The sequence below is a fragment of the Tachyglossus aculeatus genome, chromosome 4 (assembly GCF_015852505.1).
Source record: "Tachyglossus aculeatus isolate mTacAcu1 chromosome 4, mTacAcu1.pri, whole genome shotgun sequence".
NCBI lineage: Eukaryota > Metazoa > Chordata > Mammalia > Monotremata > Tachyglossidae > Tachyglossus > Tachyglossus aculeatus.
In genome coordinates, this window is record NC_052069.1 from 113,466,651 (window position 1) to 113,484,149 (window position 17,499).

Below are 17,499 nucleotides of genomic sequence, written 5' to 3' on the forward strand. Positions count from 1 at the left end.
GGTCGGAGCTACCGTGACTAGGGGAAATCGATCTTCCCTGGGATCTCCCCAGTGTACTTAAACGGTCCAACTTCTTCACAAAAAACATTATCCTCCCACAACAGAGGAGTTGCCGAGGGGGAGTCCAGCAGCAGGCCTGGGACGACCCGGTCCTTGTTCTGCCACACGCTTTTTTCCTCTTCCCCGCGATGATCTCGGAGGCCGGGCCTGGAAATACACTTACTTCCGTAACTCAGGTCAAACTGTGGCATCGCCTCTCCCTTCTCGCCCGCTCTTTGGACAGCCACTTGGGGCTCTTTCTCCGGCTTCTTCCCCGCGGCTTCGGCAGTATCGGAGGGAGTGGCATGAGCAGCCCGCTCCAGGCTGTACGAAGGATGGCCGCTCCCACCATTGGTGCCGCTGAGGCTTCCAGGCAGAGTTTCTTCGGGAGACCTGCGGAGGGAAGAGGTTCAGAGCTGCTGAGCAAGGACGCAGACCCGGGAGCTGGGCAGGAGGAAAAGAGGAAAAGCACACCCTGAGCACCTATACCTTTGGATCTCATTCCCCGTTTTCTCAAAGCCCCAGCGGGTAGCAAGCACTTTCCCTTGACACTCATTTCGTAACTGATCGAATCGCTGCGCGATAACAGCGCGAGTGGGCCCCCGCGCACACGGCCAGCTTAACTAGAATGCAGCGGCACAGCTTCCTTCCGCCAAACTTTTACTTATTCAGGGTCCAGGACTTGGGAAAAAAAAAATTCAGCTCCAACACTGCCCCCCAGTTCTTCCTGTGACAAATACTTCAGCTCTCTACTGCGTGCCCGCCACATTCAGGGTAGTGCAAGAAGGAGAGTCTAAAGGGACTGAAGTGCTGAGGCCAAAGGCCCACATAGGTCTTTTCTGGACCCATCTGGCAATTCCGACCATCATCCGCTCCAGGCCGCTCCTCCCAGAGGGGCTGGCCAGACACACCGAGAGAGGGGCAGAGAACCAAAGCAATCCTGAGCATCGCTCTCGAGGACACTTCAAGTTATGCTGGACGAAACATTTGCAAGCCTAATAAATCCTGCACTGGCTCCCTTTTTGGGGTGAATTAGGTGTGTGACCAACAGGTCTTCATGTCTTAATTCCCACGATTCTATGGAGAGAGGGGTGGGGGGGAAAAGCAACGTTCAGCAGTCCGCCTGCTTCCCTGCTTTGCTTTCTCTCCCCAAACCAGGAGCAGCCCGCAGGTTACCACCAGGTAGCCGTTGTCACTGAGCAGCACGGATTGTCCACTTCAAAGCTTCCGCCGCTGAGAAGATGTGCTTGTAGAGCCTTCAGGCAGTCCGGGCCCCTGAGCAACAGCGGAGACAGACCCTGACGCCTTCATTATCGCCTGGCCCTTGCCACACTGAGTTGGCATGCCTGGAAGGGGCACTGCCTTTCCCCTTCTGCCAGGAAGCAGGGCTGCTCCTGGAAAGGCCGATTCAGTGCGGCAAGACCCGGGCGTATCCCCCACCCAGCCAGGGTTGCCGGCCCCAAGAAGCTTTGAAGTCGAGAAATCTGGATGAATTGCCGGTGCTTATCAGTTCCTTGCACAGGGGAACCGTGTCCTCTCTGCAACGATCCCGACAGGGCTTGGGACCCTGGGAAGGATTGCCGGACCCCTAGTGCAGGCGCCAGAAGTGTGGCGGTCTCCCACCTCCTGAGCCACGAGAGGGGGGGGGATTAGGATGATTTGTGTGGGTGTGTGGGTGTGCGCGGGGGTGTTTTGGATTTTTTTTTTTTTTTAAGCCACAATAATATACGCCAGAGGAGCAGACAAACGATGCTAGAGCGGGTGATGGAGGAAATCACGGACAATGGCCTCACTGGAGTCCACCCTTCTGGCACGCAACTCCAGACAGGCCCAGGCCATCTGACACACGGCGCCACATGCATGCCCGAAGCACATGTTGGTTTTTTTTTTTGGTGCTTTTTTTTTTCTTAAGGAACCGGGATTTGTTTGATTTTGTTTTTACCTTTTGGTTTTCAAAGGCGTCCCGTTCTGCTGGCTCTCATAGCGGGTAGCAGCTCCGCCTCCGCCTGTCCTTACGGACTTCTCCCCAAACCCTCCGGGCTCCGTCTTGCGGCTCTGCCTTTCCACTAAGGGTCTTTGGCTGGAGAAGCTCCTCTTGGCCAACTCCCTCTTTTCGCCCAAGTTGGCTCCGGCCAAGCCACCGTCCAGCTGGGTGTCGCCTTCGGCTGCCCCGCCTTCGCGCCTCTCCCTCCTCTCGCTGAAGTCGCTGCTCTCGGAGGCTGTCTCCCATTCCTCATTGGCATGGTCTGAAGAGTTCTGATACGATAACTCGGGGGATCTCCTGCCAGTTGCGCTGCTTTTCTCCCCGGGGGCCAGCTTGGGTCTCCCGGGCCACTGGCCAGACAGCGAGTTTGGCCCTTCCTCGCTGCCCCACTGGCCCAAGGATTCTCGCTCTTGCCGCAGGCGCCTAAACCGGGGGGGCTTGTCCTGGCGGGGGGGCCGCCGTCGCCGAAATGGCCGGTTCTCGATGTTTTCTGGATCGGCCGCGTAGTCATCCTGGAAGAAGGACCTCTTGTCATCCAAGTGGCTTTCCTCAAAACCCCTCCCAATGAACGAGTCGGAATGTTTGTAGGAATCTTGGCTGTAATCTCGGTCGGCTGCTCGCCTGACCCCAAACGAATCGGAGGGAATGCCGCTGCCATAATCCTGCCAGGGGGATCCCCCGCTCCTGCCCTGCCAGTGGGGCGACTCCTTGGTCACAAAGCTTCTCCGCCCATACCCGGAGTTGCTCAGCCTTGGGGGGAGCGCCCGCCCGAAAGCTCGGGGGCCCCTGTTCTTGGCATCCAGGCTGCTGTGGTCATCCGAGTAGATTTTGTTGGATCTCCAGGAATCTTTGAAGTCCCCTTTCTTCAGGTCACTCTCCTCGCGCTCCAACAGCGAGCCCTCATTTCCAGTCTCCAAGCCCCTCTGCCGGCGCCGCTTGGGGAGCTCTTCGTATTCGGACCCTTCGCTGTGGGTCTCGCTGGCAATGCGGCGCCTGGGCTTGCCCCGGGGGAAGTCGTCTATCTGGTTGAAATCCCGGAGACCCCTCCCGCGGTTACTTCTTTGGCTGATGTAGACCCCCCTGGTGCCCCCGATGCCACTGCTCCCGACGGTCCCACGGCCACGGAAAGTGAACTCTCTGAAGCCTCGGCCTCGACCTCTGTTCTGACCCCTCCCAAAGGCTTGCTCCTCATCGATGAATATCCAGTTATTCCTCTTGGTCGGAGGGAGGTCGCTGGAATCCTTCGAGGGCTTGGTCTCCCAGACTCTCTCGGCCTTCTCTTCCTCGTCAAACTTCTCGGCCTCCCGGACAAAACTGGCTTGGGAGGGACCCTTCTCATCCAGGAGGGAGCGCGTGGAACTGGCCGACACGGGGTCTTCGCCGTCGCCCTCTTCGTTCTCCGCCTTGTACGGAGACCCCTTCTCTTTCGGGGGACGGGCACTTTCCTCCCCACTTTCCAGTTTAATCTTCTCGAGCTCCTTCTCTTTCTCTTCTACCTTGAGGGCCTTCAGGACCGGCTTTTTAATGGGCCCCGATCTCCGGGACCTCCCCATTTGCTCCTGAGGTGGGTTGCTGGTGGTTCGGTTTTCGGGGGTCCACTCTGACTCTGGGGCGGGCTGCTTGTTGCCCCCTCCGTCTTTCTTCAAGGAGTCAGGGTCATAGGGCTGCTCATCCCCGGGAGCCTCTTCTCTCACAGTCGTGGCTGGGTCTGAGGGTTTTGGGGTCTGTCCGACATCCCAACCACTGTACTCTGATTTTTTATCAGCTGGGACCAAGTCAGACTCCAACGGGGAGCACCTGAGGCTTGAATGCTGGCCCCCGGGGCCACCTGCCTCCTGTACGTTTTCCTGGGGTGGAAACAAAAGCTCCTGGCCTATTCTTTGAGAGGGTACACAGCTGTCAAAGTCTGCAGGGGCCTTCTTGTCAAAAGCATTTAAGTACTCATCCCCTCTCTCCTCAAAGAGATCGCGCTGGGCACTTATGCCCCCTGACCTTCCAGCTGAGGCAGAGTAAGAGCTTTCATTCCTGAAAAGGAACCAGAAAAATCAGTCAATGTGATTGGAGTCTGGCTCCGGGTTCCCATGCTGAACACAGTTTACGGCAAAAAGGGAGGAAAAAAATAAAAAAGAAAAAGAAAAAAGAAAAAAAAATTCAAGCACAAAATGCATGCTCTATTTCCAACTAGGTGATCACGGGTCTGCAAGCGTCACACCTGCTGACCTACTGATCTGCCAATGGCACCCAAGTCCACAACCCTGAGGAAGTCTAGGAAGGGCCCTGGTGGACACATTCCACCCCGGATAAAAGAGGAGCCAGAGAAATGCTCTGGTGCAAAAAACGAACTGAATTCCACACGTTCACCAAGAGTCAGGGGCCTGGGGAGTAAAGTGCCAGATTGCCGTCGGGCTACCTTCTCTAAATTTGACAACCGTGTGAGTCGGGGGCAGCTGTGAGGTTCCCTCCTCCGTGAGCCTGAGGCAGGATTAAAGTCATCGTTCCCCCGACCTTCAGAGTCCAAGGTCTGTCTGTTCCATGCTCTCCATTCGCAATGGAAGTGCAATTCTCTTCCCCAGATGCCCAGCAGCTCTTTAGCCCCCTTTCTACTCCTTCAGGGTACTCAGATCAAGTGTGCCCCCTCACCCCTCCACCCCCTCGGCCTTCCTCCTGAGTCAGGGTCTCGTGGGACAGCCACTCTCTCCACTGACTCTTCACCGCCTCCAGCAAGCAGGGGTTTTCAAGACAGCCGGAGGCTGGGCAGTAGCAAACCAACAGCAAGCACGACATTGCCCCTCACCTGCCACGAACTCCCTCCACTGTCAAACTCCCATTCTGTTTTGGGTGTGGGAGCGAGTACCCCTTGCTCTGCATTGCCGCGTAGCCATCCTGGCTCCACACAGGGGCTGGATCAATGGGAGCAACTTTCCTTTCTTGCTGGAGAGAGGACGGACAGTTCTGCTCCTCAGAGCGACAGCCGGGTCCGTTTAGGGAATCTTGCGCCATTATCGGCTTCATTATTCCTGGAGAGCACAGAAAGGACCTGTAACATCTTATAGTTGTACCAAAGATCTCAGAAAGGAAACATGCCTGTGACCAACCATCCGGGAAAGGAGGAAGGAGAGTGGAGGGGTAAGAGAGGAAGAGGGCTGCCAGTCGGCGGCAGCCATTTAGAGGAACCAGGTGTACTGGTTGTTTAGACTTCCCCAGATCCGGACAGATCTGGTCCAATATAAGAACATCCGGCTAGTGGAAGCACAAAGTGTGGGTAGCCTGATTCCACTTCTTTGCAATGGGCCTGGCAGAGCCGAGCCTTTGTGTTTGACTTCAAGTCTCTGGCCATAATGATGTCGTAACGCTCCCAAATTTCACCAAAAAAGCAGCCCGAATAGAGCTGCCTCCATATGAGGAAATGAGCAAAAGGGAAAACAGTTCCGTCCGTTTACCTGGGCTTCCACTCCTCTGCCCAAACTTTCACTTCGGTACCACTGCGAATTACTCTCTCGCCCTGAGAAAGCAGGCCTAAGGCCGATTACACCCCTGGCAGGATTATTCTGCCAAAAGCCCCGGGCCTACGGAGGTGGGATTTCCTATGAAGTTCCAACACAAGTGGTTTGGCCTAGGCAGTGGCATCGCCGTCGGGTCTCCTACCTGAAGGGTGGAGGGCGGAGGGGTAGAAGTCGACGGGGGTTCGAGCTGGAGTCATGCGAGGATCCATGTAGGAGGGCATCATCATCCAACGGGGGTCAAACCCCAGCATCTGAGGATGGGCTGGGTAAAACGTGCGCTGAGGGTGGGAGTGGGAAGGTGGGGGGTACACCTGTTGCTGCTGCCAATGCTGCATTTTATACAGCTGCTCCTAGACAAACGGGAGAACAGAACCACTGAGTAAGCACACGATTCCTGGAACGGCAAACACCTCTTACAAGCGCACTGGGCCTGCCTGAGCCAGGTGGACACCAATCTTTCTAAACGAGTGAAGGATTTAATACTGCTCTGCACCACAGGGAAAAACGGAACCAAGGCACGGACCAGTCAACTGGAGAGAAGAGGGGGGAAAAGACACGTCAGAGTGGTATCCTCTGGCCCAGGGCCGCCATTCCCGAGACAGGAGTGGGCCTTCAGATTCAGTGGAGGTCTGTGAGGCGGCACGGGAGAAGAACAACAGCTGGGACGTTACCTTGTAACTATCCCAGTACCTAAAACAGTGCTTGGCACATAGGAAGCACTCGGTAAGTACCATAATAACAGTAATTAAAGCAGAGGCGCAGAGGTGTTCCAGCACTTGTTCACGTGAAGCTGAAATCAGCAGGAGAGAGTTGATTTCCTCCTGTATGATGGTTCTCCCCACCCACGCATCATCCCTTCAGTGAGCATTCCCAAGGTGCATCTTGATCATCTCAGCCTAAAACGAGCCTGCTGCCAAGATGTGTTGCCCCAGAACATTGTAAACCACCCCGCACACCTCCAGCATCCATGAGTCACGCCACTTCCCAACCACAAACATCAAGGGCTGCCCAGCCAGTCTAGTGAGTTCCCATACCATATGCCAGGACTCGTTGTGGGAAATGCATTGCGGGCATTTAAATATTTTTCAAAAAATAAATAAATAATAAATCCTTTAAAGGGACACTTTCTCCCGCTTCACAGTACTAAGGGCAGCCTGCCCTCAGTCAGGTTCTTGCTTAATAATAATAGTAATAATAATAATGATGGCATTTATTAAGCATTTACTATGTGCAAAGCACTGTTCTAAGCGCTGGGGAGGTTACAAGGTGATCAGGTTGTCCCACGGGGGGCTCACAGTCTTAATCCCTATTTTACAGATGAGGGAACTGAGGCACAGAGAAGTGAAGTGGCTTGCCCAAAGTCAACAGCTGACAACTGGCGGAGCCGGGATTTGAACCCATGCTTGACAGATGGGCACGTCTAGACTTTTCCAGGTTGGGGGCAGATGAGACTGCACCGGATTTTCTTGACCATCGATCAATTGATCTTATTTATTGGGCGGTTACTGTGTTGCAGGCCACTGTACTAAGCACTTGAGACAGTACAATATAACAGAGTTGGTAGACATGCACCCTGTCTAGACCCCCAATGTCCCTGAAGGATTTTACCACATGGTCTGGGCATTAGATTCTTCTACGTTACTCAGAGCTTTCTATTTTGCATCCAATCTGTATTTTTTGGGGGTCTGGGTTTTTTTTTGGTGGGGTGGGACAATCAAGGAAGTTCACTGTAGCAACTGTTATTGTTGTGCCCTTAACTGGGGTTACCCAAAACACTTACCCCAATCAGTAATTAAACACCTTCTCTACATGTAATTATAAGATAGCTGTTTTTCGAGATTAGCTACTTTTTTCCCAAGCTAACTGGGGAGCTCTATAAAAGCCCAGCAATCAAATTAACCGCTTCTGATGCTAAACAGCAGTCCCCTGTTAGGAAGTTTCTGAGCTAAAATGCTGTGCTCATTCCATCATAGACTCTTCGGCCTCTCCGAAGGCTGTGAGTTATAAAGACCAGAAGAGAGAAAGACTCTCTTACTATCACTCATTCATTTTCTAAGAGTTAACAACCTCCTCCTTCTAAAGAGCACAGAAGGTTGCCATGCTGTCAAGCAGAAACCCTGTTTCAAAGCCACACGATTAGCAAGTTCTAAGACTTGATACTTTGGTTCACCCCTGCCTCCGACGAGATACTGGGGGCAGGCGCTTGCCATCAGACACTCCACTGACACGTAGATCAGCACAACTCTGGATCCTGGTTTTAGTGCGTGGACTCTGCCCTCGCAATCGCACCCTATAACCGTTATTCCCACTGCTGTAAACTCCAAGAGCTGATGCCTGGATTTGGAGGTGGCAGAAGGAAGCATCATTCTGAGATTGGAAGATCTGGGCCCACCCTTTAAATGCCTTCGTACCTGTTGCTGCTGGCGCTGAAATCTTGGGGGAAGTGACTTCTGGAACTTGCTGAACTCTTGGGCTGGAGAGGTGGACTCTCTGAGTTCTTCGTCGCTGCTGCTCTGGGCCACAGCTGGAGGAACCACTGGGTCCTCTTCTGGATAAGCAGCCGGGGGCTCCTGGGTATGAAGCTCCGGTGTCGCTGAGAGGCAAACCACAGGAGAAGCGCAGGGTGTAAAATGATCAACTGTCAGCTGGCAAAAGCACTCGGGGCATGAGGCAAATTATTACCGTTCTTCAGCACTCACACTGCATTGTTCATTTACATAGCACTTAGAGGAATCAGTGGTATTTATTAAACACTTACTGTGTGCAGAGTACCTTATTAAGTGCTAAGGAAAGTACAGTACAACACAGCGGGTGGACTCAACCCCTGTCCACAAGGACCTTAGTCTAGAGAGGGAGACAGATTCCAATAAACTAGAGCTAGGGGAAATGGCAGTCTGTACGGACATGTACAGAAGTGCTGTGGGGTAAACAGAGTGGTTATGGGGAACAGAGCCGACTGCAGAGGCAACGCGGAGTCGGGGGAGTAGGGAAATAGGTTTAATTAGGGAAGGCCTCTTAAAGCAGATGGGATTTTAGGAAGGCTTTCGAACTGGGAACACAAGTGGTGGTCTGACAAAAACGAGAGGGGAGGGAGTTCTAGGCCAGTGGATGGAAATGGGCAAGTGGCCAGCAGCAGGACAGATGAGATCGAAGTACAGAGAGTAGGTTGGTGTTAAAAGAGCGAAGTGGCTGGACTGAGCTTTAGTAGGAAATCAGGAAGGTAAGATAGGAGAGGGAGAGCTGAGTGAGTACCTTAAAGCCAATGGTAGAGTTTCTGTTTGATGTGGAGGTGGATGGGTACCACTGGAGGTTCTTGAGGAGTGGAGAGATTAGAATTGGATAGTTTTTTAAAAAACGATCCATGCAGCAGAGTAGAGAGAGGCAGGGAGATCAGTGAGGAGTAGGCAAGGCGGGTTATGACAACTGCTTGAATCAGTGTGGTACCAGTTTGGATGGAGATAAAAGGATGGATTCCAGAGCTGTGAAAGTAGAACTGACTGGATATGATGATAGACTGAATGTGTGAGCGGAATGAGAGAGACGATTCAAGGGTACTGCCACGGTAAGGGGTGAGACAGGGAGGATGGTGGTGGTGTCTACAGGGATAAAGTCATGAGGACAGGGCTAGGTGGTAAAATGAGTTCTGTTTTGGTCATGTTAAGTTGGAGGTGAGAGCGGGACAACTAAGTAGATGTCCTGGAGGTAGGAGGAAACATGAGACTGCAGAGAAATTTAGTGACCAGTGGCTCCAGTTTAATTCAGAAGGAATTTAATACCCAGCAACTTCCATTACCACACTGCAGAAAACACAAACCAAGCCTTTCCTTCTACTTTCTCCTGATTTAACAGCCAAATTCTCCACTATGACCTAGCTTTCTTCCAAGTCCAATAGCAATGGTTTCCTGTCCCCTACCCACCCCAGCCCACCCCCTCCCATCATGCCAAAAGCCCCTCCACGGTATAGGGACAGAATGATGAATCAATCAGGCAGTACGCAAACTGGAGAGCTGAGGACACGAGTTTCTGCTTTCCATGGGCCAAAGTACAGAAAATATGCTCACCCCTGAGCAAGCTACAGATTAAGGCCAGGCTTCCCTCAACCTACAAGTGGATCAAAGAAGATGGACAGAAAAGGGCAAGTCACCCACAGCCTGCTTTAAAATCCCAGGGGTAAAAAGAGATACTGCCAAGATAAAAACAAGAGTTAGGAAATGGCCGCATCTCCCAAGTTATCAAACCCACATCACAAACAAGGGACTCATCTGGCTTTTTTGAGCTACAGTTTTAAACGAATTCATGCTCACTCCCATTTAGCGGACACAGAGCTGGTCAAGGGACTGCCCCAGGACGGTGTGGTGACCTAGGGTGCTCACAACCCACGAGTGCCTCCCAAGCCCCAGGGGGATGACTGAAAGGACAAATGGGTCTCCAAAATGAAAAGTCTCCTCTGACCCAAGCAGCTTGGAAGCCTGCGGGATAACAAAAAAAAAAAAAGTGTTCTTTTTGTGGAGAGTGAACAAATGGAAAAGATCGACCAAGACAGCAGCTAAAACAGGATACCTACGGTCACGGGGAATTTCGTGTCTGAAGCCACAGCAAACAGTGGGCTAGAGCCTTCATTTCAAATTACCACCCTAGGTGAGGGGAAAGGTCTGCTCCAGTGGTTAGAAGACTGAGCTCAATTCCTGGCCCTGTTAACACCTCTGCACAGGGCCAGTGAGCTTGGCTTCCCCCATCAATAAAAACGGAGCAAAATCTCACCGGTTCTTCTCTGAAATCTTCTGAAAAACCACACAAGGAGGAACAATGGTGTTTTAGAGAACACTCAGAGCCCCATCTGAATGAAGGGGGCCATGGAATCGAACGCCATTACTAAAACCCTGAGGCCTTCAGAGAACAAGGCCAGATATCAGGATCTTACCTCTGCGCAGAGGGTGGCCGTTCTCCTGCACCAGGGGTTTCTCGGTACTAGGGGAGTGGGACTCTTCGTTCTCCACTTGCTTCTGCGCCTCGCTGGCCTTCTGCGCTTGCTTGCACTTCTGATCCAATTGCTTGAGCTTAGCGGCACAGGCAGCCAGCCGCTCTTCCCGGGCCCGCCGTTCCTCCTCTTCCCTCCGCCTCCGCGCCCGTTCCACAGCCTCAGAGATCTCCGACTGGATGAACTTCTGCCGCGGAGGAGGCTTCTCTTCTCTTTCCTCCAGAGACTGTTGCCGGAGGACACCCCCCAGACAGGGCTTCTGCCGAAAGGAGAAAGGCCAAGGAAGCTTCAGCACCACTTTCTCCACCCCTCAAGCCCAAACCACAGAATGCAAAGATCGAGCGTGGGCCTTGGGGGTTCCAATTTCTCAACTCTTCTCCCAGAGAAATCCAGTCCAGTTTCTCTGTATCAACTGACAGCTGTGGAAAAAAATCGCTCTTTCTACACTTCTCTCCTTAAAAAGGCCAGGTGTACTTGTGGGTGTCCCTGAGCAATGTGCATCAGATGATGTTTTGGGGTGCTAAGGATCTCACGTGAAGGCATTAAAGGCATCTGCTCCAAAAGGAACATGAAGCTTCTTCTGGAGAGTGACGTGGGGTTACAAGATGATTTCACCAAGCCATTCTGCAGAGCCACTTTACTGACCCACCAAAGCTCAAATGCTCGGGATAACAGGTGGATTTCCAGATGGGCAATTCTGTTTCAAACGAAAGAGCGAGCTCTGATTCAGAGGACATTCAGATGTACTGTACCCTCCCAAGCACTTAGTACAGTGCTCTGCCCACAGTAAGCACTCAATAAATACAACTGACTGACTGACAGAAGGAGCCAAGCAGGCCAGGTGAGTCCAGATGGCTAGATTCCCATTGCCACCTCTTTCTTCCAGGAGAGAAGCAAGTAATAATGCCTTCTGAACAATGAGAGGACTATATCTGGCTATAAAGGAAGTCTTCTTTCATCTGGCCACACTTTACGCCTTTAGCCTATCATCACCATCATCATCTGCACTTCATTCATTCAATCGTATTATTGAGCGCTTACTGTGTGCACAGCACTGTACTAAGCGCATGGGAAGTACAAGTTGGCAACATATAGAGAGGGTCCCTACCCAACAACGGGCTCACAGTCTAGAAGTCACTTCTTATGTGAAGCACACTCTACTAGGAACTTGGGAGCATACAGTAAAATTAGGGGACACAACATCCCTGCCCTCGAGGAGCTTTCAATTTAATGGAGGAGATTGGGAGACTCTCTCATGAGCTTGCAGCGAGCTCCTGAAGGGATCACGTGGCCCACCTGGGCTACAGGAACCAACACAGGTGAGAATACCTGATAATCAGGAGCTGGTGTCCAGCTGTTCGGCTTCCTGGATGGTGGCTGGGGCTCGGGCACCTTGCGGATGGCCCGGGACAGGCCCGCGGGGTCGCCCCAGTTCTTGTTTTCCTCCACAGGATGCTTGACATCAGCACTGTCTGCAGAGCTCAGGGAGAGCTGCCGCTGTCTTCTAGGATCCCAGTTATTCCTAAAATCAAAATATCTTTGGGTACTTCTCCTAGGTGCCAAAATCCTCATTCTCATTTCACTCACTACTAGAAGGGATGGGAATTCCGATGAAACTAAAATAAAGTCTAGCTGATCTAAACTACCCAAATAGTCCAGGGTAAGAATCAAGGGTGAGAGAGCGTAAGTGCATGCTGATCAGTTAACGTCCAATGTGAGCAAAAAGGAACCTTTCCACTCTTTCCAACTTTCTTTTCCAAATATGTGAGTCTGATGGGGAGAAGTGAGAGGAAGATGATAATGATAATAATAAAGGGGTGTTTGTTAAGAACTTTCTGTGGGGCAAGTATTATGCTAAGTGTTTGGGCAAATACAATCAGATCAGACACAGTTCATGTCCCAACATGGGGCCCACAGTCGAAAGGGAAGGGATAACAGATATTTTGTTTCCATTTTCCAGATGAAGGCAGTGACGCACAGAACTAAGTTCAGAACAGTGTTTTGCACATAGCAAGCACTTAACAAATGCCATTATTATTATTATATTTTTGTGTGTGTGTGACTTGCCCACGGTCACACACTAGGCAAGTGGCAGAGCCAGAAGTGGAATCCAGGTCTCAACTCCCTCTCCCGTGTTCTTTCCACTAGACTATGCTGCTTCTCTAATCCAGAGATGGTGTGGCTGGGAACAGAAAAGGAGTCAAAAACTTTCACTCGTGGTCCAAATTTCACAGCAGGGAGAAAGGGAATCATTCTGGTGGCAAAAACCCCCCTCCATTTCTCCTCAACTCCAGTGACTACACTGCAGGGGACCGTGATGCAGGGGACAGGGGGAAAGAGAGCAGAGTGGTGAGGTGAAAGGAGCTGCAAGAAGTAACAGCTACCGAGGATGACCTCAACTGACAACCCCATCTCCCCCGATCCCATCCTCCCTGACTGAATTCAATTTTTCCAAGTTCAAGTCCGATTAAAATAAAAAACAAGAACACTGTAGCAAGGTTGCTGGCCTCCTGTTAGAGTGGTTCAGATTTCTTATCTTTGGCACAATCACCAATTCACGGTGATTTTGTTTCCGTTCACTACAGCGAGATCCTCATAAAACTCCATACCTACTACACCCTCATTTACACTTCCCTGAAAGAAGGAACATTCAAGAAAATCAACCCCAGACTGCCATTACACTGATGCCTTACCCCCACTATAATTTATTCTAAAATACTCGAATCATTTAGACGCCTACTAAAATGAAAGACCCTGGGGCTCTTGGCGAAGACTGGATGGAACACACTTACCACTTCTGTCTTCCATCCTTAAGAGCTTCCTCTTCCTCCTCATCTTCGCTGAATTTCAGTTTCTCAGAGTAATCCACTTCCTCATGAAGTCCTAAAGCAGGAAGGAAATGCACACAAATGTGAAAGAGAAGATCTTAACAGCTACCTGATATGCCGAGACCTGGAAGCTATTTTTTATGGTATTTATTAAGTGCTTACTATGTGCTGGGTAGAGGTAGACACAAGATAACCAGAATGGACACACATAAGTGACTTTCCCAGATAAGAGGTGGGGCTGGAATTAGACCCTGGTCCTTCTGACTTCTACGCTCATGTTCTATCCACTAGGCCATCAAAAAAAAAGCACCAAAATCAAGACTGCAGGTAGCAATGAGCAAACATTCATCTCTAAGGTATGTTATTGAAAACTGATTCGCTCGAGTTCAATCTAAAACACACGAGCACTTGTGAAGCCACGTGAGCTGTTTAAGCCTGGTGGTAATCGAGAACTCACCCCTCCATCCCCCTGAAACAACTAACCTAAATTGGTTATCTGGCTATTCACTGATTTAACATTTAGTTTTCAATTTCACTTCCTTAAATGTAGGATGATTCAGACGAATGATTACTAAATCACCATTTACACTGGCCACGTAAGCTTGATCCTTTTTCCATTTTGCAAAAGGGGAGGTGGAATGCCAAATAGAGGCAAGGTTGATATTTTGAGGGAGGGGAGGCAAGAAAGAGAAGGTGCACTAGTGAATACTGCTCTGAACTCTATCCCGAAATGAAGGCACCAAAATTCGAGTCGGGTGGGCTCCAAGGCCCGGAGCCCACTTTGGAGCAGGATACATTAAATAATAACGGTGGAATTTGTTATGCGCTATGTGCCAAGTACTGTTCTAGGCGCTGGGGTAGATACAAGGTAATCAGGTTGTCCCACGTGGGGGCTCATTACCTTAATCCCCATTTTACAGATGAGGTAACTGAGGCACAGAGAAGTTAAGTGACTTGCATAAGGTCACACGGCTGACAAGCAGCAAAGCCGGGATTAGAACCCATGACCTCTGACTCCCAAACCCGGGTTCTTGCCACCCGGGCAGATATGTTGCCAACTTGTACTTCCCAAGCGCTTACTACAGTGCTCTGCACACAGTAAGCGCTCAATAAATACAATTGAATGAATTGAATGAACTAAGCCACGTTAATTATTAATAATAACTATGCTATTTGTTAAGCACTTACTATGTGCCAAGCACTGTTTCTAAGCTCTGGAAAAGGTATAAGATAATCAGGTCAGACACAGTCCCTGTCCCACATGGGGTTCACAATCTAAATGTTCCATACTGAACCAAAGAGGCCTTGAGGCAAGATGCAGCAGCGGAAAGGAGTTGTTTCACAGCTCTTTTGAAAAGGGAAAATGGAAAAACCTTAAAAAACAAGAAACCCATTGGCTCAAACTGGGGAGAAATCATGGGGGTGGCCCATAGTCCTTGTGGCCAATATCAAACCAACGGGTCCCTACTGGCTACCCTTTTGGTCAATATTAGCAGTAGAAAACACCCGGGCAGAAAGGGTCCTCCCACAAACAACAATCTCTCTCTCTTCTTCCTTGGTCTCTTCCAGGCTGTAGACGAGTTGTTCACCTCCTCCAGGAAGCCTTCCCCAATTGTCTCTCCAAATCCGAAGGGTCATGTCAGCTCAGCAGCCACACTTTCCACTTATGAATTTTCCCCACTTGTAACATTCATGTGCCTCCTATTATTTATTATGGTGGTGCTGTCTACGGTGATGTGAAAGTCGTGGGGAGGGCGGGGTTTGGGTGGAAAGATGAGAAATCTGTTTCGGACATGTTAAATTTGAGGTATCGGCAGGGCATCCATGTAGAGATGTCTTGAAAGCAGGAGGAAATACACGAATGCAGAGAAGGAGAAAGAGTAGGGGTGGGTATGTAGATTTGGGAATCATCTTCATTGGGATGGTAGTTGAAGGGAGAGAATAGCAATAATGATAATAATAATGATGACGATGATGGCATTTATTAAGCATTTACTATGTGCAAAGCACTGTTCTAAGCGCTGGGGAGGTTACAAGGTGATCAGGTTGTCCCACGGGGGGCTCACAGTCTTAATCCCCATTTTCCAGATGAGGTAACTGAGGCCCAGAGAAGTTAAGTGACTTGCCCAAAGTCACACAGCTGACAATTGGTCGAGCTGGGATTTGAACCCATGACTCTGACTCCAAAGCCTGGGCTCTTTCCATTGAGCTATGCTGCTTCTCAATTTATTAAACACTTAATATGTGCCAGGCACTGAGAAGGGGCTTGTCCAGGGTCACACAACAGGTAAGTGGCAGAGCCAGGATCAGAACCCGGGTTTTCTGACTCTCAGCAGCCAGGGTGCTTCCCTAATCAAAAATATCCCTCTTTACGTCAGCTTGGTTTTAGGCTTCTGACAGAAAAAACGATTTGGCACCTTATGATGTGAATCAATAATAATAATAATAATAATAATGATGGCATTTGTTAAGCTCTTACTACGTGTGAGGCACTGTTCTAAGCACTGGGGCGGGGGGGAATACATGGTGATCAGGTTGTCCGCATCACAGTCCTAATCCCCATTTCACAGATGAGGTAACTGAGGCACAGAGAAGTGAAGTGACTTGCCCAGGGTCACACAGCAGACCGCATTCTCCGCTCCTCTGCCGCTAACCTCCTCACTGTACCTCGTTCTCCCCTGTCCCGCCGTCGACCCCCAGCCCACGTCCTTCCCCTGGCCTAGAATGCCCTCCCTCCGCACAGCCACCAAGCTAGCTCTTTCTTCCCTTCAAAGCCCTACTGAGAGCTCACCTCCTCCAGGAGGCCTTCCCAGACTGAGCCCCCTTTTTCCTCTCCTCCTCCCCATCCCCCACAACCCTACCTCCTTCCCCTCCCCACAGCACCTGTATATATGTTTGTACAGATTTATTACTCTATTTTACTTGCACATATTTACTATTCTATTTATTTTGTTAATGATGTGCATCTAGCTTTATTTCTATTTATTCTGATGACTTGACACCTATCCACATGTTTTGTTGTCTGTCTCCCCCTTCTAGACTGTGAGCCCGTTGCTGGGCAGGGACTGTCTCTATATGTTGCCAACTTGTACTTTCCAAGCACTTAGTACAGTGCTCTGCACACAGTAAGCGCTCAATAAATACCACTGAATGAATGAATGAACAAGTACCGGACTCAGGATTCAAACCCATGACCTGACTCCTAAGCCCGGGCTTTTTCCACTGAGCCACGCTGCTTCTATATTATGATTTCGACAAGTGAACGATCGACAGCTGATTTCTAGGCGACAGAACCTTTGGACATTCAGGATTTGTTATCCGACCTGAGCCGAACATCACGGAACTACCCGTTACCTGCCCAGCCGTCATCCGCGTCAGTGTCAAGTTCGTCCAGTCCTCTCAGGTTTTCAGCATTGATAATGGTGGGGCGTGGCACCCGCTCTCCTTGCGGTCTAACTGGGCGAGTTGGGCGGGACACTCCCATTCTGGTCTCTTTCCTATGGGGAAGACAAAGACCACTTATGGGGCTGGCCGCACCATTCAGCTAGAAGTGATCATCTTGATTTGCTTCCTTTTCAGCTTTCAACCTAAAGTTCACGACGATCACCCTTCTGATCCGAGTACCCTCCCTGAGACCTCTGCCTGCCCTCCCACGGTTCCCCAGCATTACTCCCTCCGCATCCCAGCCACTACTTTCCAACCTCGCAGCCTCACCAAGATCTGAAACCAAAATTGGAAAACAAGGCCCCAGACTCCATCAGGCTGATCCATCTGTTCTGAGTACGGGCACGGTTTGTCTGGGCCACTTGCTAAGACCACTGGCTCCAAGCATTTCTCATCGGTCCCAGGCAGCAACCTTACCCATCTTGGTCATTCATCTGGTACTGTCTAAAAGGAACTCGGGGTTCCAGGCGAAGTTGAGGGAGGGGGAAAGACCCTCGTTCCACTGTTCCTTGGGCCTCTGATGACTGCTGAGTACACATCTGAAACACAACGTTGATAGATGGGTTTTCTTCTGAGGTACCAAAAGGTAAACCATCTGAGTCTGACATACGAAATGGGCTGACTGGGGGAAGGAGACTGGAGTTCTAGCTAGACTGGAGGAGGGGGCGGGGGGAGGAAACGAATGGGGCAATCTTAGGTTTCCTACTTAATGCCCTTCTTTCT

At 50.6% G+C, this 17,499-nt stretch overlaps 1 protein-coding gene across 8 annotated transcripts in view; it reads right to left on the reverse strand.

The window, feature by feature from the left end:
• The window catches only part of PRRC2B (proline rich coiled-coil 2B), a 76,412-nt gene that overhangs the window by 20,445 nt on the left and 38,468 nt on the right, over positions 1–17,499 (reverse strand). For 7 of the 8 annotated variants that reach the window (XM_038744788.1, XM_038744786.1, XM_038744787.1 and 4 more), the window contains exons 8-17: positions 17,194–17,315; positions 16,687–16,829; positions 13,297–13,387; positions 11,834–12,026; positions 10,448–10,763; positions 7,938–8,119; positions 5,669–5,876; positions 4,818–5,040; positions 1,982–4,048; positions 224–432 (exon numbers count right to left, since the gene is read on the reverse strand). In XM_038744788.1, the coding sequence (XP_038600716.1) occupies positions 224–432; positions 1,982–4,048; positions 4,818–5,040; positions 5,669–5,876; positions 7,938–8,119; positions 10,448–10,763; positions 11,834–12,026; positions 13,297–13,387; positions 16,687–16,829; positions 17,194–17,315 (3,754 nt within the window). The remainder of the gene's footprint in view (positions 1–223; positions 433–1,981; positions 4,049–4,817; positions 5,041–5,668; positions 5,877–7,937; positions 8,120–10,447; positions 10,764–11,833; positions 12,027–13,296; positions 13,388–16,686; positions 16,830–17,193; positions 17,316–17,499) is intronic. The other variant, XM_038744791.1, reaches the window with a different exon arrangement.